This window comes from Thermobia domestica, chromosome 17 (genome assembly GCF_964235325.1).
Source record: "Thermobia domestica chromosome 17, izTheDome1.hap1.1, whole genome shotgun sequence".
Classification (NCBI taxonomy): Eukaryota; Metazoa; Arthropoda; class Insecta; order Zygentoma; family Lepismatidae; genus Thermobia; species Thermobia domestica.
In genome coordinates, this window is record NC_137470.1 from 148,883,748 (window position 1) to 148,909,120 (window position 25,373).

A 25,373-nucleotide genomic window follows, 5' to 3' on the forward strand; every position below is an offset into this window, starting at 1 on the left:
GCCCTGGCCGATACCTTCCCAAATCCTTTCCATTGTTATTGTTGTTAGATATCCAGTGTAAAATGGCCCCGGAGCTGTATCTGGTGATTGTTAAATAAATAAATAAATAAATAAATATACTTTGCACGGTTTTGTATTTCCAACTTTGATCTGGATGGGGTAAGACCAACTTTCTATATTTTTCATTATGTCCAATTATACAAAATTAATGTAATTAATACATATGCATTTAGATTACCATTAACTGGTAATAAAATTTTGTCTTGTACAATTGGTTTGTTACAAGGTTTGTCTTGGTACCACATGATTGGTTAAACATAGGTATGGCTTCTACCAAACATTCCGCACACAATGAAGAGTAAAATGTAAACAGGTAATATATGTCATTCTCCTTTAAAACAATAACATCAAAACAAATAATGTGGATTATGTTTACAACCTTATTATGAACTTTTAAAATAAATAAACCTACCTTGAGAGCTTAAGCACCCACCACCTACCCACTGTGCTTTAGAAAGAATAAAAGGCTGAAGTGAGGATAAAGCTGACTTGGTTCACACGTGGCAGCAAATATGAAAAATAGTAAGTAACGAGTTTCTGCCTTTTTCCATTTATTTTGCCAACGCCAAGCATAAATCACACGAAAAAATGACTTTACCTCCCAAAAAAGTAACTTTTAGTGACGAACTTGAAAACAAGTAACTTGGTTTAAAAAAAAAAAAAAAAAGTGACGCTTTGAACCCTGAACTTATTGTCATATTCGTCTTTTTCTTCACCTTCTAATCTTCTTTCTCGCTTTCTGTACAATATTCAATTAAGCCATCTATATCAGTTTATGTTTGTTTCAGTTTGTGGATCAATTGGAGAATGAGTTACTGGCAATTGAAAATAAGATAAGAAAGAGAAAGAAGACCTTTTTGTACACAACATAGTAGATATATATCTTTCCTCTTACAGTACGTTTAAACTTTTTAGAAACGTTGCATTCCGGATCTAAAAGTTTTCGCTAAAAGGTTTATTCTCATTTCCATTCTCCGGGCAACACACCTTCCACTTAATGAGCACAATCTAACAAGTTTTTCAGCCCTATATTCATGAGATCGTGAAATATTTCCGTTTAATAAAGGATCCGCTGGAGGTAGGTTTTACTGTATATACATAAAGAAGGAATTACCTCTAAAAAGATTGATGATAGTATATAAAAAATTCTTTGTGTATAATGAAAATGACATTAAGATCAACTGAAACTTCCTTAGTGAAACACCATCTTAACTATACCTAAAACTACACGAACTGACATAAATTACAGGGATACTCCCAGTTGATGTGGAAAGTTGAAATTTGGCATGATTGTAGCTTTCCAGGACTAACCGACAGAAAAATTACCAAAAGTGAATATTTTTAATTTTTAGGGGTCTAAAGGAAAGAAGAATCTCCCCATGTTATTTAAATGGGTCATTTTTTAGACTTATAATGTCATGTTTTAGATACTTGGAATTGGAATACAAACTTGAAATTCGGTACGCTTATACGTTTTCGCTAGCATGACCAAAGTAAATAAAAAGAAAATAAATAAAAATAAAAAGAATCCGACTTTAGAGTGGTTTTATGGGGAACTGAAAAATCTTTTTTAAGTTAATTATATGGGACACTTTTTGTAGGTTTTCGGGATTAATCAACAGGAAAATTGCCAAAAGTGAATATTTTTAATTTTTAGGTCGTCTAATGGGAAGATGAAGAAATTCCCCATGTTATTTAAATGGACTTTTTTTTTAATCTATAATTTCATATTTTAGGTACTTGGAATTGGTATACAAACGTGAAATTCGGTATGCTTACGTTTTCGTTAGCGTTACCTAAGTAAATCAGTAAAAATAAAAATTTCCAAACTTTAGAGTGGTTTTATGGGAAACTGAAAAATCTTTCTCTATGGGAAACTGAAAAATCTTATTTATATGGAACGTCTTCAACACCCCAAAATGTTTAAGCACTTCTGATAGGTTTAGAATGATAAAATTTGGCATGATTGTAGCCTTCCGGGACTAACCCACAAGAAAATTGTCAAAAGTGAATATTTTTAAGTGGTCTAAAGGGGGATGAAGAAATTCTCATGTTATTTAAATGGGCGTTTTCTTAAGATACAAAATCTTATCTTTTAGATAGTTGAAATACGAAAACAAACTATAAATTTGGTACAATTGTGGGTTTAAGAGGTGCGAGGCCGTAGGCCGAGTAAACACGGGGATCTGAGAGCGGAGCCCCCAGCTGGGAAAATTCAGGCACTATAAAGAGCAAATGAAGGAAATTCACTGTTGATGCAAAGTCTGACATAAGAGATGCGAGGCCGTAGGCCCAGCCAAAAGCTAGTTTGCACATAAAATCGCATTGGCAGCAGGAAAGGAGGCAATAATTAATTTCTAATATGAAAATGAACAAAACGATAAAGGTCTCGTTCAAAGGAAGAAGATGAAAAATTAAGCATTTTCCACTACGATGGGTAAAGTGACATATTTGTATAGCACGATATCCTTGTACTGAGAAAGTGAGAACCGCGTTAAACCTCAGAAAGCTCAGCCAAAAAAAAAAAAAAAAAAAAAATATGTTTAACAGAACGAAATAGTTGACATCGGTAGCGGTATTACGAACTTTGGATTGAACATAGCTAAGTATGGATCAGAAGTTGGGCCACTTAAAATACCTTGACTTGTATTTACCTTGCTTCAGGGCCACCCATTGGTACTCTTACAATCATCCGTTTCCTTCCAGTTGCTTTGAGAATTGTATCTTCTATTTTCTCTCTCAGCACATCTAGACCTTAAAAACAATGAAATAATTAAATATAAAAATTTCACTCACTACATTTACACAACGAAAGATTATTCCCATTACATTTTATAAAGTAGTCACACAAAACCATGCTTACACCAAGATACTGTTCTCTTGCTATATTCAGGATGAAGTGATTCCAGTGGAATTTTCGGAAACTCACGTTGTATTACGTTCTCCATATCTTTGCGAAGATAACAGCAACAGAAGTATACAGCGTGAGTATACTATTTTTCTGTTTTTTCCATTTATAATAGTCCTTAAAACTCGGCACTCGATAACCCGGCAGTCCGGATAACTCGGCCACACCCTGACAGGAAAAAAAAAACGCACGCAGGCGCATTCAAGGTCATTGTCGGGTATTTTTCTCAGGTCTGTCTTATCAGGTAAATTACTGTACAGTGTATATTCTTTAATTTTCATTTTCATGTATAGTAAAGGCTCTATACCTTCATAAAGTTCATACATTTCCTTTGTTTAAGGTTATTTGGGCAGTTTGTTCTCTGTTGTATTCTCAAGTAACCAATACATATAAGTACAGTACTGTATGTTTTGAGGAAACATTCGTACTTATTCTTTTCTAACACCATACCCGACAACCTGGCAATTTTCACAAAGTCGGCCACCCTTCGGTCTACATTACGCCGAGTTTTCGGAACTCTACTACTGTCATAGAATATAAAAAATTTCACTGTCTCATTTCTAGGTTTTACAAACTTAATATATAAATAAATATGCTTGTTTACTTTTTTAAGGTTACAGGGTCCGCTAAAAATAGCTTGTTATACCGAGTGTACCAAAAGTCCGGGGCCAGAGGCCAACTCCGTCTGAGCTGAGTTGAGCTGCTTTTGAGTTTAACGTCCCTTTTAGCAGCGAGGCTATATAAGACGGAACCTACTGATTACCGTGGAATCCGAACTACATGAGCTCCCGCCGGGAATCGAACCCGGGTCTCCTACACCAAAGGCGCGTGCGCTAACCGCTTAGCCACGAAGGAGCTCGCCAACTCCGTTATGATTAAAGGTAAGAAAAAACAGAATGAAAAGAAGCCTATTATATTTATAAAGAGAAACCTGCACTTAATTTAGATAAAGGAGGTATAAATGCGATTTGGAGCGATCTTCGTATCACATATTTCCGCCGTCTGAAAAGTAAGAGGGTTAACTTTAAAATGTCCATTTCAGCTGATATACTCACTCAGAAACGAAGAATTACACTCTATTAATTTTATATAAATAGATCAAAACTTCCCTAACCGTAAGCTGACCCGTTCCTACCCCTACCCTACTAATCCCTATCTTATACTACTCTACCCTACCGTACTTTACTATACACTTTTAAAGCAGCCCTACTTATCGATGCGCAGCTGGAGCGTGTATTGTAAAGTTTATCCAAGTAATATAAAAAAACAGTGAACAACAGTAAACAGTGACAACTGAGTGGCCATTAATATGTGCTCATTCCTGACAAGACGACTTGTGCTTCATATATTTTAAATCCTTTTAACCATTTTTTACCTATCCAGATTTTTACCCTATGTTTTAAATCCTATTCGAATTTTTTCTAAGCTGATGATGGAAACAGGGTTTTCCAAAAGCGCTACTTAGAAGAATACTTTGGTTTCTTGCAGTGAGTACTAGCCTTTTATATACAGGGTGTAACATAAATGCATGGCCAAAAGTGACGAGGTGATTGCGGACATTCAAATAAGTGAAAATGTTTCTATAAATATGGATTCGACGTTGCTTCGTTTACGAGATACAGGGTGTTCAAATGTCGAGTCCATTCAATGGCTCACTATGGGAAAGTGAATGGAAATGTTCAATATTACAGGAATAATAGAATCGAGTGGAATTATGGCTGTGCAAATAGATTTACACTAACATAGAGAATGAAACTAATCAACATTTGAGATTATTGGCTTGTCAGTGTTGCCAACCTGATACAAAGTGTTAAGTTTGCAAGTAACACTAGACGTCCACTCGTTAGCATTTGATTGCTGACATCAAAACGTTCCTAAACATGGGGCAGATTCCACTTCGTTTTTGAAAGACAAGACTATTTGAAAACACAGTCTGAAATGTTGATTAGTTTCATTCTCTATGTTAGTGTAAATGTATTTGCACAGGCGTAATTCCACTTGATTCTATTATTCCGGTAATATTGAACATTTCCATTCACTTTCCCATAGTGAGCCATTGGAGAGACTCCACTTTTGAATATCCTGTATCTCGGAAACGAAGCAGCATCGAATCCATGTTTATAGGAACATTTTTACTTATTTGGATATCCGTAATCACTATCACTTTTGGTCATGCATTTATGTTACACTCTGTATATATTTCTTTCTGAAAAGAAAGCTGTTTGAAATAAGTGGATTTCAATCCAAAATGGTGGAATTTTTCTAACCACACTGACAGCTTGGGCTCCATAATGTAAGGCACCCTATGTTAAATTAAAGATGGTGATTATTTCACTTGTATCTATCTGAAGGAGTATCATTAATAATAGACCAGCAATATTCAGCAAGCATACTGTTGTTCATTTGTCCACTGAACTGCTTCTCAAATGTTGCAATGTCAACTCTTCCACATGTTCATCACAAATATCCCCTGAATTTTGCGGAAAGAAATCCTAGAACCCAAAAATAATAATTTGAGGGACCTTCGGCATCCCATGGTTTGGAAGCAGTGCCAGATCACTAACAATAGTTTCATAATTTGGTACTTTAGTATTATTAAGGAAATTAGAACACACTAATTTGAATAGTTACCATGTTGCATTTTCTATGTCCGACAATGTACATTCAAACTCACTACCCTACACATGACACTTCTTACTTGTGGATTGATGAACCCGGCTTCGTTTATCTTTACATCACTTAGTGTTGGGAATTTTGTCTTTCGGTGCTTGAACGCTGGTCCATCTCGATTTAATGCTTTCACAAAGATTTACATCAAACCTAGTTTGATGTGTAATTGGGAAAGAAAAACATCTTCAGAGTTCACGAGTTGTTGACGTGATATGTTCTTGATTCCTGGAATATATTCCTGACGTGATAAGCATGTTTTACGCACGTGATGATTAACTCTATTCCATTCACACAGAATATAACTATGTCCCTGCATAACAAACTTGGGCTTCATAATGTAAAGCGCCCTAATGTTAAATGAAAGAGCGATATTTCCTTTTCAATAGGCTGTTCGAACTCAACAATAAAGCACACAAAAATGGCAAAAGGTGTGAACACATACGTAAGGGAACCCAGAACATCTTGAATTCGCTGCCCAATAGTACTGTATTGTAGGTATAGAGAGGGCTTAAGAAAACAGCCTACTGAACTACCAAAGTTGCTTTTGCAGTTTACAGAAACGCTTTACCAGTACGGAGCCCAAACGCTTGATGTGATCAACAAATTCCTCCATTTTAAATTGAAAACCACATATTGCGAATAACTTTTCTTTATTTCCGTTTTTTAGTATCTTTACTATTGCCCTAAACTTTTGATACATCCTGTATATTCTGAATGGGAAGTTATTTTGTCAATAGTCATATCGTTCTCAAGATGCAGAGTATTACATAAAAATGAACGGACGAGCACAGACAGACAGGTAGGGTATAACAATGGAAATGATGGGGTAAATTAAAAGTGCTACTTCAGACTTTACTTTAGCGTACCCTTAATTTCATAAAGTTAGATTTAAACTACTTGCTGAGCAAAACGATACGTGTAAAAATTACTAACGTGTAACAGTTTCGGCAGCTACTCACTTTGGCTTCAAGATACACTATCTGATGTTCTAAGATAGTGTCTGATGAAGCCAAAGTGAGTAGCTGCCGAAACTGTTACACGTTAGTAATTTTTACACGTATCGTTTTGCTTAGCAAGTAGTTTAAATCTAATTTAAGTCTATAAAAAGCAAGGCTTATACAATGGAAAACATTCATAAAGTGAAAGAGGCCAGTTTTGCATTCAATTTATTCGTCTACATCGACCACACTAAATGCTATTGTTACACAGATTTCTGTCGTGCATCAGCACCTTTGATTTACCCACCTGATTCCATTGTCATGATCTACCTGTTCGCCTATACCAGTCAATTCGTTTTTATGTAATGCCCTGCATCTCGAGAACGATAAGAACCTCTGATTCAAAACATACAAGTCTACTACTTTAGAACATCAAGTCACGAGTATAAATTTCGTAAGTCACTGCAACTTTTATTTCGAAAATTTTGGAAAAACAATTCCAATTCATGTAACCAAATTTACAACTTAGCTTATATGTGTGCTTATATTTGTCAGATATCGAGCACTTTGCAAATCAATCGACAACTTTATTAATAACATGCTAAAGAATTTTATTTCCATTATTCTGTAGTTGGAGATTGGAAGAGGAATTAGACAAGGATGTAGTATGTCGTCCCAATTATTCAACGTTAATGAAGGAAGTATTAATGTGAATTGGAGATTTCAAGATTGGAGGGGAAAATATTAACAAGATCAGGTTTGCAGATGATACGGTTATTATAGCTAGAACCGAAGAAGGACTACAGGAGATGATTGACAAAATAGTTGACACTGATAAATTATTATTATTATTATTATTATTATTATTATTATTATTATTATTATTATTATTATTATTATTATTATTATTATTATTATTATATTATTATTATTAAGTATTCTGCCTTCTGGCAGGTCCTGGGACTTTTTTTTTTTAAATCTTGATTTTAATTTTGGGCCTGGAAATGTTTCTTCTACGTTTCTCGATTTTCAGCTTCGTCTTTTAACTCTCAATATTTTCTTTTATTTTTCCAATCGTCGATCACTTCTGTTCTTCTTCTTCCTATTCCTTGCTTTCCTTCCATCTTTCCTTCTATGGTGGTGTGAAGAAGACAATTTCTTCGCAAGATGTGTCCAATTTAATTGACCTTTCTACGAAGGATGGTGGCTAAAAGCGGAAACTATATGGAATGGAAATTAACATCGAAAAATCGAAAGTCATGAGAATATCAAGTGGAAATGCGCCCTTATGGGTCAGAGTGGAACAAAGAGTACTTGAAGACGTCGACCATTTTAAATATTTGGGAAGTATTTTGACGAAAGACGCGTACTGCACCGGAGATATCAGGTCGAAAATTGGCATAGCCAAAGAAACATTCAACAAGAAAAGGTCACTCTTAACTAGCAGGCTTAATATAGGACTAAGGAAGAAGTTGGTCAAGAGCTATACATGGAGTATTGGACTATATGATTCAGAGACTTGGACATAAAGGAAGTCAGAGAAGAAATATTTGGAGAGCTTCAAAATGTGGTGTTGGAGGAAAATGAAGAAGATAAAATTGACAGAGGGAGAAACAAACGAAGATGTTTAAAAACGGATAGGAGAGAAGAGAACGCGTCTAGCCGGCATCCTTCGTAGAAAGGCCAATTGGACTGGACACATGTTGCGAAGAAATTGTCTTCTTCACACCGCCATAGAAGGGAAGATGAAAGGAAAGCGAGGAATAGGAAGAACACAACTGATCGATGATTTGAAAAAAAAAAAATGAAGAAAATATTGAGAGTTAAAAGAAGAAGCTGAAGATCGAGAAACATGTAAGAAATATTTTCAGGCCTACATTCACATAAATAAATAAATAAATCCTCATTAGTCGCAGAACCTGCCAGAAGGTAGAATACTTTAAAAAAATATATATTACATTTAAAAACACAATGGGATGACTAGATTTTGATTTAATTTGAGTTTATCCTTCCTTTCAACAGCGAGGCTATATAAGACTTGGATTTACTGTTTAACGTGGGGTTCTAACCACATGAGCTCCCGTCGGGAATCGAACACAGGTCTCGCGCTATCTACATAGCCACGAATGAGTTCAACAACGGTATGAGTATAGTTATAAAGATAATTATTAAGTTTAGAGCTCAACTACAGTAACCAAGATGTGTTTTATTTCAATAAAGTGAATGCAGTCAACTTAACTCATTAGCATAGTAAAACCAGTCACGCTTTCCCGTTATTTTATTGAAATTAAGTTTTAATTCCATTGTTTTTCATCTTACAAGTATTATGAGAGTAGTGTTTTCGCCTTACACTAGTACATTATGAGAAACTAAAATTCCACAGGACATTGTTGGTTTCAGGAATGTTAGAGTTATGTCAACATCACTTTACGCAAAATTTTTCTGACGAGCTCCTCCGTGGCTAAGCGGTTAGCATACGCGCCTTTGGCGTGGGAGACCAGGGTTCAATTCCCGGCGGGAGCTCATGTGGTTCGGATTCCATGTTAAGTAGTAGATCCATGTCTCATATAGCCTCGCTGCTGAAAGGGACGCTAAGTTAAAACTCAAGATCAAAGTTTTCCTGATACTGCAAAACTGCATATAAGTCTTATGTTCAGAGTTAACTTGTGGTATGAAACATTATAGGTGTCAGGACACTTAAGCACACAAATTACAAGCTGATCGTGCTACACTTATATTTTTGTGGAAAAGAATAATTGATTACAGTAATCCAAAGATTTGTAGCACTATTTCGCGCACTTTTAACTTGTAGTTTACTTTTATACAGTCAATAGACGTAAAACATAAGATTGTAAAATATTTGTTTCAGATGTGCACAATCTCGTATTACTGGTCTAACAGTTCTGAGAAATAGGCTCCAGGTAGTGAAATGGTTACTTCTGTATTATCCCACATGCTTTTACTTACAAACAACCGACACGTGCTTATATTGACAAACATCAATCATGTGCGTCTTATTACGGATTACTATGGTGGCAGACGACAGGGACACTAGCGACACCTCTGGTTATGTGACAACGAAGGAACACTAACGCCACCACCTCACCAGGAGTACCTATATAACCGAGAGGATGTCAGCAACAAACATCAGTCTGCGATTGGTCATCTCCCTCGCTTAGCTTGCTTCGGAGCTTTAGAAGATACTTAACGCAAAGCCTCTAGCTTTTAGTGGAGTTATAGGCCTCCTTTCCCTCCTAGCTTGCAATGGAGCCTTGTGAGAACCTTTACCCTCCTCTCTGCTTGCAGTGGAGCGTTGGGGGATTCCTTATCACACACCCGCCTAGCCCGCGGCGGAGCTTTATCTGAACTCTAACCCCTCTCTCTCTGCAGTGGAGCATTGAGTGTCCTACTCCTCCTCACATGGCTTGGTTCGTGAGGAATCCTTCCCAAGACAGTCAGGTCGAAGGGGACACCTATTTTACCCAAACATTAGATAATTTGTACTTATTTGTATTATAGTTGAATTTTGTAATGAAATCTGGAAGTGGGAGAAAACGACTCCGGACTATAATTTTCTCTACCTATACCTGCACACGCAAAATTTTACAATACGTTTGTAATTAGTGTGGACCATCCCGGGTTGGATTCCAGATGAAAGTACACAATTTTTGAATTGATTCAACATTTTTAAAATTAAAAAGCCATGACTGAATTAAGAAGTGGAGAACCCAGTCTAAAAATGCAGAAAAAGCAGCAATTGAAATCTATCTGTTAGCATAGACTAAACAATCGAGACAGAAATGCCATTGTGTGTTTACTAACAAAGACAGATTAAACTAAGTTTCTAGCTAATTTATTCACAAACTGGAGTATATTTTTACCTTCAAACTTATACTGATACGAAAGTGCTGATGCTCGCCCGTAGCCAATAAGTTCCAATAATTCAGTGGGGAGTGGGGTGATTGAAGTACGTAGTTATCAGACGGTCTCTTGATTTATTGATTGATTATTTAAAATTTAATGTTCCTTTTTAGTAAAGAGGCTATATGGAACTTGGCATACTGCTCAAAGTAGGACCCGAATCACTATCCGGGTTTGTGTTCAATTCCGTGTTCTGACCCCGGTCTCATGGACAGATTCATCTACATTACAATGTTATATATGTGCTTCCAAACCCACGTGGTAACTCTAAACAAACATCAGACGACAACCACGAAGAAAACGTCGTCAATCATCGTCAATGATCGGCAAGTGACGAAGATTAATGCAGTCAGCAACATTTTTGGATAAAAGGAGCCAGAACACCACAAAAGGCATCAACCTTCACCGATTGATCATCAACTCCACTCTCTAGGACACCTGGTCTCTGAGAGCTCCTTTATCCTTACCACTCTCTAGAACGCCTGGTCTCTGAGAGCTCCTTTATCCTTACCACTCTATAGAACGCCTAGTCTCTGAGAGCTCCTTTATCCTTACCACTCTCTAGAACGCCTGGTCTCTGAGAGCTCCTTTATCCTTACCACTCTCTAGAACGCCTGGTCTCTGAGAGCTCCTTTATCCTTACCACTCTCTAGAACGCCTGGTCTCTGAGAGCTCCCTTATCCTTACCACTCTCTAGAACGCCTAGTCTCTGAGAGCTCCTTTATCCTTACCACTCTCTAGAACGCCTGGTCTCTGAGAGTTCCTTTATCCTTACCACTCTCTAGAACGCCTGGTCTCTGAGAGCTCCTTTATCCTTACCACTCTCTAGAACGCCTGGTCTCTGAGAGCTCCTTTATCCTTACCACTCTCTAGAACGCCTGGTCTCTGAGAGCTCCTTTATCCTTACCACTCTCTAGAACGCCTGGTCTCTGAGAGCTCCTTTATCCTTACCACTCTCTAGAACGCCTGGTCTCTGAGAGCTCCTTTATCCTTACCACTCTCTAGAACGCCTAGTCTCTGAGAGCTCCTTTATCCTTACCACTCTCTAGAACGCCTGGTCTCTGAGAGTTCCTTTATCCTTACCACTCTCTAGGACACCTGGTCTCTGAGAGCTCCTTTATCCTTACCACTCTCTAGGACACCTGGCCTCTGAGAGCTCCCTTATCCTTACCACTCTCTAGGACGCCTCGTCTCTTAAAGTTTCTTTTGCTACGACGCCTGGTCTCTGCAAGCGTCTCACCACTCCCTAGAACGTCTGGTCTCTGAGATTTATCCCCCTCTCTAGGACGCTTTTCTCTGAGAGGTACTTTCACACACCTTGACCACAAAAGCCTTGGTTTCTATCACCCTAAGATGCTTAGTCATTGGATTCCTGCAAACTCACCAACAAACCACCAAATATCCAAGAGGAACTTGTGAGTTTGCCAGGGTTTAGACAAGACTGAAATCTAAATGACGTTAATTCCATATCCATCGGTTATATGAAGTATGGGACCCTTAGTGGGTCTAAAACCTTTTACAATCTCATTCTACTCATTTCGAACTCTGAGCTCCTCCGTGGCTAAGTGGTTAGCGTACGCGCCTTTGGCGTCGGAGACCCGGGTTCGATTCCCGGAGGGAGCTCATGTGGTTCAGATTCCACGTTAATCAGTAGGTCCATGTCTCATATAGCCTCGCTGCTGAAAGGGACGCTAAAATTAAATCAACTCAAATCAACTCAGCTTATTTCGAACTCAATAGCGATCAATTAATATTCTTCTTATTATGTAATATTACAATTTCAATTAATTAGGTTTTGAGTCTAGGAATGTATTCTTATTAAATATTTGATTAATTACTTATAACTTCTTATTCAATCAGAACTTGTCGAGATCATACGCGCTGACTTATTTCACCTTTTACAATGCCTGAGATATGAAAATTTACAGGATATTTGAAAATTAATAAGGCGGTTTGAAGGCTTTGTATAATTTATTATAATTAACTTGCAATCATGAATAATACACCAAATGAAAGAGCAACTCAAACAATTTTGTACGCACGTACGTGCGTGCACTGTTTCCTCTGTATGTCATTAGAAAGCGTTAGTAGCAATGATGGCGATTAGTGAGCAGAAAGGTATTTGTGTTTTACATTTTGCAAAGACTGAATTTGCAGTTCAACGTGCTTTCCGTATTAACTTCAATTGCAATCTACCAAGTGATAATAACATACGTAGGTGGTATCACTAGTTTCAAAACACCAACTGTCTGTGCAAAGGGAAGAGTACAGAACGACCAACAATGACTGAAGAACGTGTTGAACGAGTGAGAGAATCTTTCATGCGTAGCCTGAAGAAATCAATTCGGAAAGCTAGTTATGAATTACCAATTCCAGTGACATCTGTGTGGAGAATTTTAAGGAGATTGAGGAATTTTAAAAAGAGCATTAAAGCTGTTGTTGCAACAAACTGCAAACACACTGATCAAACTTTAGTAAGAACTCGCCCATCGACTCTGTGTGTACCGTGTGACGCTCACATTGAACACTTATAGCAAAAACTGTTTGAGTTGCTCTTTCATTTGAAGTATTATTTATAATTGTACGTTAAGTGTAATAAATACTACTAAGCCTTGAAACACCCTGTATATTTCTATATTAATTTGTTTTTCTTTTTCTTCCTCTTTCAGTCAGTACGTAGGTTATAAAGAGAAACCATAGCCCAATTTTATACATGCAGAATATGAAAGAATATTTATCAGCTGAATGCAGCAAATAACAAAATGAAATATTAAAAACTAATAAACGTAAAGAACAGAATACCAGTGAACAATAATGACATCTATTTGTAATGCCACCTAAAATGGTTCATAATATCCACTCAGGGTCGTAACTTCTGGGGAGGCTGGGGGCAAATGCCACCGAGGAAGCTCCCCGCCATTCGAGGGGACCCACTTTAAGACAAAATTTTCTTAAGACATATACAATACGAACATGAAATTATAAATACGCATCAAACAGGTTCATTACATTACATAAAGAAAACAGCACATAAAACGTAAATAAAACAAAAATAAGTCATGGGCCCATTTCAGTAAAAAATGTCTTCTATTAGGGGCTCTAGAAATAATATTTATTCATATGGCTTTGAGATTTGTCAACATTGTCCCCTTAATTAATTTGCCATGTATGGAACGGGCCCACGGGCGTAACCAATGGCCCCGGAGACCTTGTCGTGCGGGAGGGTCCACAGGCTCCGGGGGGCTCATAAAGAGTAAGAGAAAGATGGAAAGAGGGGGCCCAAGAATTTGAAAAACAACTTTTTCTAGGGAGCCCAAATACGCGTATTAATGCTTGCCGCCCCAGAAAAAAATCTACGTTACGGCGCTGTATTCACTGGCGCAAAAATGGTACTCACGTTAGCTACTTAGCCAAAAATGAGCAATGAGACTGAGTCTGTTAACCTCTGTCTTTCTTTCAGTTACTGCCTGTACATAAAAATCACTCTACACTATATTTGCATCTTAACGTACAATGTGAAATAAGCATCAAGTCAAATTTAACTCTTCGTCCGAAATTCACATTCAAGTTATACTCCTAATGACAGTGTATAAACTCCAACTTGTAATTAGAGAAGGGAGGGTCCTCATGGCCATAACTACAGCCCTATGTCAAATTCAGAAAGTAAAAAATATTTACCCGTCTCTTTAGTAGCAGACACAAGCACCATATCTTGCAAGTCCATCTGTTGAAGAGCGTCCTTTGACACCATATCAATTTTATTTCCGACGGTAATCACATTGTCAAGGACACTCGTAGGAACGTTTAGCACTTCCAAAGTTTTTGTTACATTTTCTGCTTGAGTAATTGTATCTGGATGACTGATATCACGAACATGTACTATGATATCCTGAAAAGTAAAACATCAAAACACGATGAACGTTTAAATAATAATAATAATAAATTTAAATTTATTAAGTACATCCACCAGTTTATACATATTCACAGAGCCCATTGATTTGTAACAAAAAATATAGTTTCATTTCCTTCAAAATGCACGGACATTTTATAGTGTTCTGATTTCACTGGACCTATTCTTCATATTTATTTATATACTAGCTAAGATGCCCGTTTTCGCACGAGAAGATGACGTTTATGGAAAATATCTGAATTGTTTTCGCCCTTAGGATACGTATTTCAATGGAAGTGTATTGGTAAAAATCCGCAAGAAACTACTTTTGGCATAAATTTTGAAAGACTCTACACCGAGAGAATAAGCCTTTTAATAAAATTGATATGCTTAATAAAAATAATAATAATAAATACTAGTTTAAGGTGGGGACTATGTTCCAAAAGTCATTTTAAATGGGTCAACAGTTTTCTTGACCCCGAAAACTATGAATTCGTCACTACTTTCAGTCATTCTGGACATTTTATTTTTCACTTTTCTCCACTTTTCATACCGATGTGGCTGAACTTTGATTTAAACGCCAATGGGAGCGTCACTACTCATTTCAGCATCCCCAGAAAATATGGATTGCACACTAATATCTATCGTTTTCGTTTATCGTTACATGTCTTCGTCTTTCAAGACAAGATTCACCTCTTGGAGTGTCTTACTTTCACTTTCTTTTTTCCACATTGTAAGTTATATATGCACCAATTTTGGCAAAGTGTTTGAATCTCTTCCTCTCCACGTTCACCTCTGGTGCTTGGGGTCCCGGGTTCGATCCCAGCCCCCGCCAAGTGAACTTTGTGGTGGACAAACACCGTGCTCGTGGGTTTTCTCGGGGTTCTCCCGTCTCCTCCCACTTTCTTCATTCCACCATTTCACTCATCTCTCATCATCACCGTCTCCTTTAGCCTAACCGGCATAACCGTGGGACGTAAAACTTAAAGATTTCATTTCATTTTTTCTTCCTCTCCAGGGGATGAATTTTGACTTAAACGGCACAACAGTGTTATTATTCATCTCATGGACTGGACACTAATATCAAACGTTTTCTTTGCTTTTGCATGTCACTCTCCTCCCACACCAGCCCACACCGATAACGCTAAACTTAGATTTCAAAGACGTCGGGAGTGTTACTAATAATAATCTCAGCAAACTCATAAACTATGGATTAGACATTACTATAGGTAAGTTTTTATTATTTTTACATCTCACCCAGGGCGTACGCAAGCGGGGGGCTGATGGGGCTACATCCCCCCCGAAAAATTTTGAGAAATCAAAATGTTCAAATTAAAGTAGTAAAAATAGCCTAAAAACCTAAAAAAAAAAAAAAAAAAAAGAAAGAAAGAAAATCGAGAAAATGCAGTCTTTCCCGAAAGAGAACTGGAATTTTCTTTCGCATTAGTAAAGAAAAGATATATACATAGACTATATTTTCATTTGGAGAAGTAGACGCTCTCAGATTTTGGAAAGGATATGCACACTATTAACTGAAGTCAATTCTTTAATTTTATAAAACTCAAATAAACGAACAACGTAATGTAAGTTACATTTGAGTTTCATTGATATATTCGCGGAGAAAAGTTGAATTATCCTGCTCCGGCGGAGAAGCAAGCAGGTAAATAAGTTCTATTGAACTTACATTGTTCGATAAAAGGTGTGTCTATTTCAAAGCGTAATAGTACTTTGAGAAATGGCCCGCACCAGGGGCGCACAGAGATGGAGGAACGAGGGGAACATTGCCCCTTCCTGATTTATACGATTTCCTTACATTTTCAAGGATTTCGGGAGAAGATTGCATACTTTACAGGGGCTTCCCCCATGGAAAATCCTCCCCCCCTTAAAAATCTATTGCGGACGCTCATAGCCTGCACTGTGATGTGATCTCGTGTCATAATTGGAGAACCCATAACTATATGCTACTTCCGAGTTAATTGATGTCACTACAATACCTTGTTTGCTTTGTTTCCAGTTTTACGTCCCTTGTCACTTGCTAGCACCGAGGTCTACAGCTAAAAGTGGCAACCCAGCTACTAATCGGGTTTTTATTCGCTTTTAGCTCCCAGGGGGATTTGAACCCTCCAATAAATAGTTCGTATATTCTGAAATAGCCAACGTGAGATAGAGATATACGGCCATGCGTTGGCTATTTCCACTTTCCTGGTGATGAAGTTGTTAACTCTCTTCATTAAAATCATTTGAAAATTTGTCATGGTTTTGGATATCTTACCGTACTCCATACTACCTTAAGCTACAATGTTACAACACAGCAAAATTATTATTATTATTATTATTATTATTATTATTATTATTATTATTATTATTATTATTATTATTATTATTATTATTATTATTATTATTATTATTAAATGATCTAGTTGAAAGGTAGTTATTCTGAAGCAATGAAATTAATGGAATAGCTACTGTATCTTATTCTTTTTTGACTACGGAAAGTTGTTTTTTTACTGTGCAAGTAAAATGTTTATTCCATTAATAATAATAATAATAATAATAATAATAATAATAATAATAATAATAATAATAATAATAATAATAATAACAATAATAATAATAATAATAATAAAACTGAGGGTCGAAAATTGTTTTGTGTTTATCAAAGGAAAATAAACAGCTGCATATGATAACGATAGTATAGCTTTAAATATTCGTCTCATTCTAGATGGTGACTTCGAAAAAGAAGACAGTGCCCGAAGGCTGTTCGGCACGGGGCGCGGTAATTTTGGCACCAAGAAACGAAGCAAACAGAAATTTTGGCACCATTTATAATTGAAGTACAGAAAATGTGAGAAAATACTCTGAACGTAAATAGATATTTAAATTCACATGTTATTAACTAGGACTGTTCCAGCGCGACGAATCAAACCAGTGACGAATGTACAGTCAGCGACAAAATTTATTTCTCTTCTGTAAAATTTATTTGCCTATAACTTTGGAACTGATGGACTGATTTGAGAAGTTTTCTGTAATTTATGGAAAACTGTATCTTCTTTGAGTTGCTGAAGACTGCACTATGTTCACTGCACTGGGTTTGTATTTTACTTTCAAGTGCAAACAGTAACAGCTGATTCAAACCATGGTAATTGAAGTACAGAGAGAAAAAAAAAAAATAGAAAATACTCTGGATATAATAGATACTTACGTTCACATGTTAATGACTAGAACTGTATCAGCAGGAATAATGAAACCAGCGACGAATATACAAACACCAGTAAAAAGTAATATTGGTAGCTTCATTAGGTATTCAAAGCAAGTCAAAATGGAAATTATTGAACTCAAGAAAACTTAAATACACACTTACGCAAGAAAAATTAACAAATCAATAAATGAATTTCAATAACACATGATTTGCAATAATATATGGTTCACAATAATCCCAACTGTAAAACATTGCACCTTTTCTTTAAATCTATAACTTTTCTTGTGTACAACATTAAATGAAACAGCATGCAAAAATTCTTGCATGCTCTTTGTTCCAGCATTGTAGGCCAAGCACAAATTTTGAAGTCTTTTCTGCAAATGCTCATAGATACGCTTCGTCTTCTTGGCTGGACGCTCCCCTACAGCAATCTCCAAAAGCAGTGTCGAGACCATGGCTTCATCCTGCTGGATGCATTGGATTAATTTCCAGATTGACGGATGAGAGACTACAACCAGATGTTTGAACTTGTTATTCCAGGACTCGCACATGTTGTTTGTTCTCGGTTCGCTATTTAGTGTGACGTCGTGATCATTCCATACTTCTGGAGGGAAAATAAGTTTCGATGGAAAAAATCTCGGTGTAATCTCCTCTGCAAAATAAATTGGTACATTAACATCTATTATGTCCAGAGTATTTTCTAATTTTCTTTTTCTGTACTTCAATTTCCATGGTTCCAATTAGCTTTTACTGTTTGCACTTGAAAGTAAAATACAAACCCATTAGAGGGGAATTTTAACTTGCTTTGAATACATAATGAAACTGCCAATAGTATCTTTACCGGTGTCTGTACTGTCAGTAACAAAAGTTCTTTTTCTGTTAAAATTTCTTCCGCGAATATCTCTCGAATGGACGGACAGATTTGAGTGCAATATTCAGCAACTTAAAGCAGATATAGTTTTCGGTAAATTTCAGAAAACTACTCAAATCAGTCCATCAATTCCAGTTATAAGCAAAATAAATTTTACAGAAGAGAAATAAATTTTGTCGCTGACTGTACATTCGTCACTGGTTTGATTCGTCGCGCTGGAGCAGTTCTAGTTAATAACATGTAAATTTAAATATCTATTACATTCAGAGTATTTTCTCACATTTTCTGTACTTCTATTATAAATGGTGCCAAAATTTCCGTTTGCTTCGTCTCTTGGTGCCAAAATTACCGTCTCAAAACTACTGGTGCCAAAATTTCCCCCTTTCGTTCGGCACACGAGGTGTATCATTGATAATGGTCTTGAATTGCGAAATCTGGTTACGGGAAATTCATCCCCCTTGCTCCTTCCCTTGAAGAAGACGACATTGTCTCCCCGTTTCGCGCGAATAATCGTAAGCTATAATTATCTCTTCATGTGATGAAAGCTCGCCTTCTCATTGGTCGATTCTTCTTTCGTTGCAATCTTGGGCTTAACTGCTTCTATTCTCTAGAACATTCCAGAAGTGAGTACGAGAGGGAAACGTCTGGGAGAGTTTTAAAATCTTTGTTTAAATAGTGTTTTGTGATTGAAGAATTTTCGCGGAGGATCAGCCTAAGAAAAATCTTCTTTGCAAAAGAAACCAGAAAGGAAAGAGAGTTACAGGTAAGTTCAATAAAAGTGTAGTTACATTAAATTATGAATGATGATGGGTGCCCGCAGAATATTTTCTCTGCAGTGGACTGTGTAAATTGCCATGTTGTATTTACGAAACATTTACATCTCCTATATGTTTACCTGTATTGTTAGATGGTCCTTATACGTGGTCCATGTCTTCCTTCCCGGTTTTGACAGCTCACCAACGATGGAACTATACAAGCCGGCTTCATCCAGCAAATATGCATAGAATTTGAGAAAGCGCTTTACACGATCCAACTAATTTATCATCCAACTTTTTTATTCGAGTACCTTTTCTGAATCTGAATTACGGGTACACAATCAATTACGTGTTAAAGACAGGGACGTAGCCAAGGAAGGCCCAGGGGGTCTGTACCCCCCTCCGAAATTTATGGAAGTTGTTAAAATAAGGCCTAAAGTCGCGTTTTCCTTCCAAATTTTTCCGGGGGAGGACCTCCTTGAAATGAACTTCTAGCCAACGGACCCCCCCCCCGAAACCAAATTCTGGCTACGTCCCTGGTTAAAGATAATAATAGATTCTGCAAATATTTAAGAATGTACTAAAAATCAGTGAAGTTGTTATTCATTGTTTTTTTTTATGAAACCCATCTTCTGGAGGAAATTCGGCTCAGTGCTTCGAACACAGCTGCTTACAAGAGTAGTTATATTTACACGAACACTGTAGGGTAGCCCCACGAGGCGTAGTCGCTAACGCTCTCGCCTTTAGTGCAAGCGGTCCCGGGTTCGATTCCCGGTGTGATCACTCGGTCGGAAAGGTGTAACAGCTTTTTCAGGCCAGCCATTCTGAGTTCTCCTGCGTTTTCCTCACTCCCCCCAGGCAAATGCCGGGATGGTACCTCACATATAGGTCCCAGGCCGCTTCCTTCCCCTTCCTCGGATTGTGTGATCGCCGAGGGACGTCATCCCTCAATCGTGACGGGCTTAAGGCCGTAGATGCCGGAGTGCCCATAAATTGCATCAATTGAATCAACGAACACTATACGGGCCACACAAACGTGGTTCAAAAAAGCTTTCGAAATTTTCATAAACCACTAGGGGTTTCGATAATCCTGAAGAACAGTTCCATCAACCAATGTTGCGCCTAGCACTTTTGTAGACAAGCTTTAAAAAGTGAATTGTTCAGGTCATTTTTGCTCTTAATAATTAAAATAGTTCGAAAAACACGAATTCACTTTATGAAGCTCTCATGCATAGAATACAAGGGGGGGGGGGGGGAGAGTTGGTATGGTGAACTGTTCTTAAGGATTTCTGGAGTTTCTAGTCATGCAAGTACAGAAGTGAACCCAATAAAAATTTTTTACCTTGTACATGTATTCTTCTAGCTTTAGGTGCAACAATGATACATTATTTACAGTCTTATTAATTCCTTATACATGTATTTTCCAACCGTGTGATTATATGTCATTACAGTACATCTGTATATTTTATTTTTAAACAGCATTTAACTTTATACCTATATAAACTTGAACGGCCTCTTTTGCGTATGGAACTAGCATTTCACTACTCCTTGGTTGGGTAAATAAATGAAAGGGTGTTGCAAAAAGTAAATTGATGAATTAATTTTGTAGACAACGTTATTTTTAGTTTTAAGGTGTTGTTTAGAGAGAACATTAGTCTCCTTTCCTTTTCAAGACTATCAAAAAGATTCTCCTGCCTCCCCCTAGCGTAGTGTCTGGCACGCGCATCTTTGGTGCACGTTGTCCAGGGTTTCATTCCCGGTGGGGGCACTGTTGGAACGCAGTGGTTTGGAGCCCAACTTTAAATTGTAGGTGCCGTACTATATAGCCCCGTTGTTGACATAGGACGTTAATTCAAACAAACAGAAAGATTCTGTTCGAGATAGTGATAGTTAACTGTGTCCACTATGCAATTAGGTTTTAGCTTTTAACTCTATTCATTATGACTCTGGAAATTATCAGAAAACTTAAATAAAAGACTTCTGACTAGAGTAATACACTTTTATTACAAAAACTAAAATAATGTGTTACAGTTTTTGTAATAAAAGTGTATTACGCTGGTCAGAAGTCTTTTATTTAAGTTTTAGCTTTTAACTGTTTGTTGAAAGATTTACGTCCTGTGTCAGCCGCTGGGCTATTAAGAACGGGAGCTATAGTATAAAGCGGACTCCATACTATTGCACTCAAAGTACCCTCATCGGGAATCAAACCCAGGACCACGCGCACCAAAAATGAGCGCGCTAGCCATCGATTAAGTGGGGGTTTAGCTTTTGAAGCATAAGAAGGATATTGAAAATGCCGTATACTGTGTGCAGAATAATTTTGTTTTTATGTCATTTTTTAATGCGTAGGTAAGCGAACTGTGCGTAGTCCTAGTTATATCCCTATTTAGTTATTATAACAGTTATGTTAAGTGTTAATAGTTTTACATGGTCTATGTGAAGCAGTTTTAAAACCCTGAAAAAATACTTAGTGAAATACTATTTTAGTTGTCAACGAATTAGTCTATTTTGTAAGAAATAGAGAATGGCCCGTTTAGATTGCCTTGCCTTTATATGGCGGCGTCCATGGATTTTTCCAACCGATAAATATGTTATAAGTACGTTATTAGAATCAAATTTTATTTTTGATATCAGTGTCTCGAGATACTTCATGTGTCTATCTTATATTTTATTTTTTTATTTTTCAGATGAAGAGAACAATCCTGGCTTATTTTACTCCACGCAAGGAGGGAAATACTGGAGATGAAGCTGGCCCGTCTTCAAGATCAGACTTTGCGTGTGATGAACTTGTCACTTTTACAAGTTCGGACTTCTCTGGTGATGATTCTGGCACTTCCACAATGGACTTCACTCACGATGAATGTAGCTTCTCCGCAAGATCAGAAGCTATTAGGGTTGGTGATACACCCATTTATGACGGGCCTTGTTCAATTTCTATCGGAATCAGAGAACACGTTCATTCTTCAGTAAACGATATATCAAATTTCATTAACGTTGAACTCAACAATATGAAAAAATTGGACAAATTGAAGCATCTTTGGACACCACCTTTGAGCTACCAGTTTCCGACTGAAGATTCTAGGAGTTTCAAGCGTCATTTTCAAAGAAAATGGCTGGACGAGTATAAGTGGCTTGCCTACTCGAAGATAAAAGGTGGATTGTATTGTAAAAGTTGTGTATTTCTTTTAGATAAAGGAAACGTTGGTAAGGGTTCTCATCAAAAAGTTGGCCTCTTCATATCCAAGCCCTTTTACAATTTGAAAAAAGCTCTAGAATCATTTAGAAATCATCAATCTCTGCAGTACCATAAAGATGCAGTTCTCACTGAAAGGACCTTTTTAGACTTTGCAGAAAAGAAGAAAGTACCAATCGACCAAGTACTAGATGTAAAAAGGAAGAAAGTTATTGAAGATAATCGGCTGAGGTTGAATGGGATAGTGGAGACAGTGAGACTATGTGGCATGCAAAACATTCTTCTACGAGGACATTCCGATGCAGGACGTATATCCCTCATCACACTTGTCAATAACGATGGAAATTTCCGCAGCCTTTTAAGATATCGGGTTAACGGAGATGACCTACTACTCAGAGAACAACTCGAGAACAGTGCGAGAAACTCAATGTATACAAGTCCAAGAATACAAAATGCATTGATTGAGTCTTTTGGGAGCCTTATTGAAAAGAAGATTATAGAAGGAGTGTGTCAGAGCCCTTTTCACACAGTGTTAGCTGACGAAACAACAGACATTTCTCAAGTTGAACAATTTTTATTGTGCCTCAGATATATTACTGAATACAAACCCTTTGCTATAAAAGAGGACTTTCTTTCTTTTGTGCCTGTTTACGATGTCACGGGTCAAGGTTTAGCGAGAACATTGCAGGAAAAACTCTATAACACGGGCTTGATTTAACCTATATGAGAGGTCAAGGCTATGATGGAGCATCTACCATGAGAGGCCAATTCAGAGGTGTCCAAGCTATTTTAAAGAAATCCTTTCCAAAAGCAATATATATCCATTGTGTGTCATTGCTTAAATTTGTGTATATCCGATACGTTTAAAGTTCAGGCTGTTTGAAATGCTATGGGCGTAATATCAGAGACGTGTTCATTTTTTCGAGCCAGAGCAAAGCGCACCTCCGTTTTAAAACAAAAAATTAAAGAACTGAAACCAGACTGTGATAATACAAGAATGAAAACACTTTGTGAAACGAGATGGTGTGATAGGCATGATGCTGTATTACTTTTTAAAGAAATGCTTATACCAATTGTTTCAGCTCTTGAGTGCGTTAACCAAGTATTTGGTGAACATTCGAAGAAAGCATTATTAATTTTAAATAGCATTGGAACACCGTCCTTCATTCCAGCTCTGATTGTCACATCAAAATTGTTGGGACTGACCTACAATCTTTCAAAATACCTTCAAACGAAATGCATCGATTTATGTAGTGCATTAGAAAAAGTAAAAATGACAAGAGAAGTTATACATGATTTGGCACAAAATGCTGATTCTGAGTTTCACAAACTGTTCAAAGATTCTCTGGAACTTGCAGCTCATATAAATGTTGAAATAACAATTCCAAGAAGAGTTGGTCTCCAAAAGAATCAAGCCAATCCACCTTGTACAGACCCGGAAACATATTATAGAGTGACACTTTTTATACCATGCTTAGACGACATGATTTCTCCTCTAGATGAAAGGTTCTTAGCTCACCAGGATACTGTGTCATCTCTTCTGTATCTCATACCAACTAACTGTGATGTGCCATTTGATAAAGTTCGACAAGCATTTGAATTCTATAGAGACGACTTGACTGACTCTTACGATAAAGTACTTTTGGAAGAGTGGGATTCATGAAGACAAAAGTGGAAATCAGAAGAAAAACTTGGAAGTGTTCTCGCCGCATTAGACGAATGCGATGAAAATATTTTCCCAAATATAAGCATACTATTAAAAATACTTGTTGTACTTCCTGTTTCTACAGCTTCAGTTGAACGAAGCTTTTCGAAACTAAAATTAATTAAAACGTATTTGAGGAGCACAACAAGTGAAAATAGATTGAATGGAATTGCGTTACTCTCTATTCATAGAGACTTGGCTTTAGAAATTACAAATGATCATGTCATCGACAATTTTGCTGGATCTGGGAACGCAAGACGTTTGCAACTCGCTTTATAAAACCTGTGTATAAATTACGAGTATTTTATATAAAATGTTATTGCTTTCTACAGTCCTCTTCCTACAAGAGCTTACATTATCTATTACGATACTTTGGCCAATTGCCTTTGTTATACACACTACTATAGATATAGAAACAAATTATACTAATGGAAAGAGAATTTTGTTTCAATAAATAAATAAATAAAAAAAAAAAAACTTTAGTTTTAGATTAAGCTCGGTATTGTAGTAAAATAATTTAACTTTAAGTGCAGAGTTGTTTTTGGTAGATAAATGTTAAATGGAATTATCACTTTACAAAGTTACTTTTTTGTAACATCGATGTTCTCGTTCTGAATGGATGTAGCAAATATGCCGAATATACTAAAGATTTTATTGTTAAGGCTACTTGGTTTCTTTCCTAAATTAATAATAATAATAATAATAATAAAAAGTTGCACATCAACAGGTAAAAATATTTTCAGGGGGATTCATCCAAGCTGCGACTAAAGTAGGAAATGTAATATTATACTAATTGTAAAATTATGCTAATTTTGTAAAAAGCCCGAAAACATTTATTCCAACCTACTGTGTCATGTTATTTGACAAAAGTTCATTTAGCTACTGTATGCTGTATGTACTATATTCTTCACAACTGATTTCATCCCCCCCCCCCCGAAAATAAATCCTGCGTACGCTACTGATCTCACCAGGCCTGTATTTATATAGTGTACTCCCCTGTGCTCTAAATAATCCCCCCCCCCCTCTTCCAAACAAACTTATGTCTCAAACAAGGAAACAAGTCGTGATTTTGCAAACATACCAGCTCTTGTTGAGTAGCAGTTTAGGTATGACAAGTTACAAAAGTTACAACGTAATTTTAAATGGCCTAATTCTTTCAATGATGATTATGATGTGGTGTTCTGTCCGAAGGTATGTGTTTGACCCGAAGATCCCTGGGTAACGTGAACCCATAGTAGTTCACAGTGTTCTTTTGCTGAATTCA

General features: G+C 36.9%; 1 protein-coding gene across 4 annotated transcripts in view; it reads right to left on the minus strand.

The window, feature by feature from the left end:
- Window positions 1-25,373, minus strand: part of LOC145674397 (putative GTP-binding protein 6) — a 138,862-nt gene that overhangs the window by 18,049 nt on the left and 95,440 nt on the right. For all 4 annotated transcript variants that reach the window (XM_081744400.1, XM_081744399.1, XM_081744398.1 and 1 more), the window contains exons 8-9: window positions 14,176-14,386; window positions 2,715-2,814 (exon numbers count right to left, since the gene is read on the minus strand). In XM_081744400.1, the coding sequence (XP_081600526.1) occupies window positions 2,715-2,814; window positions 14,176-14,386 (311 nt within the window). The remainder of the gene's footprint in view (window positions 1-2,714; window positions 2,815-14,175; window positions 14,387-25,373) is intronic.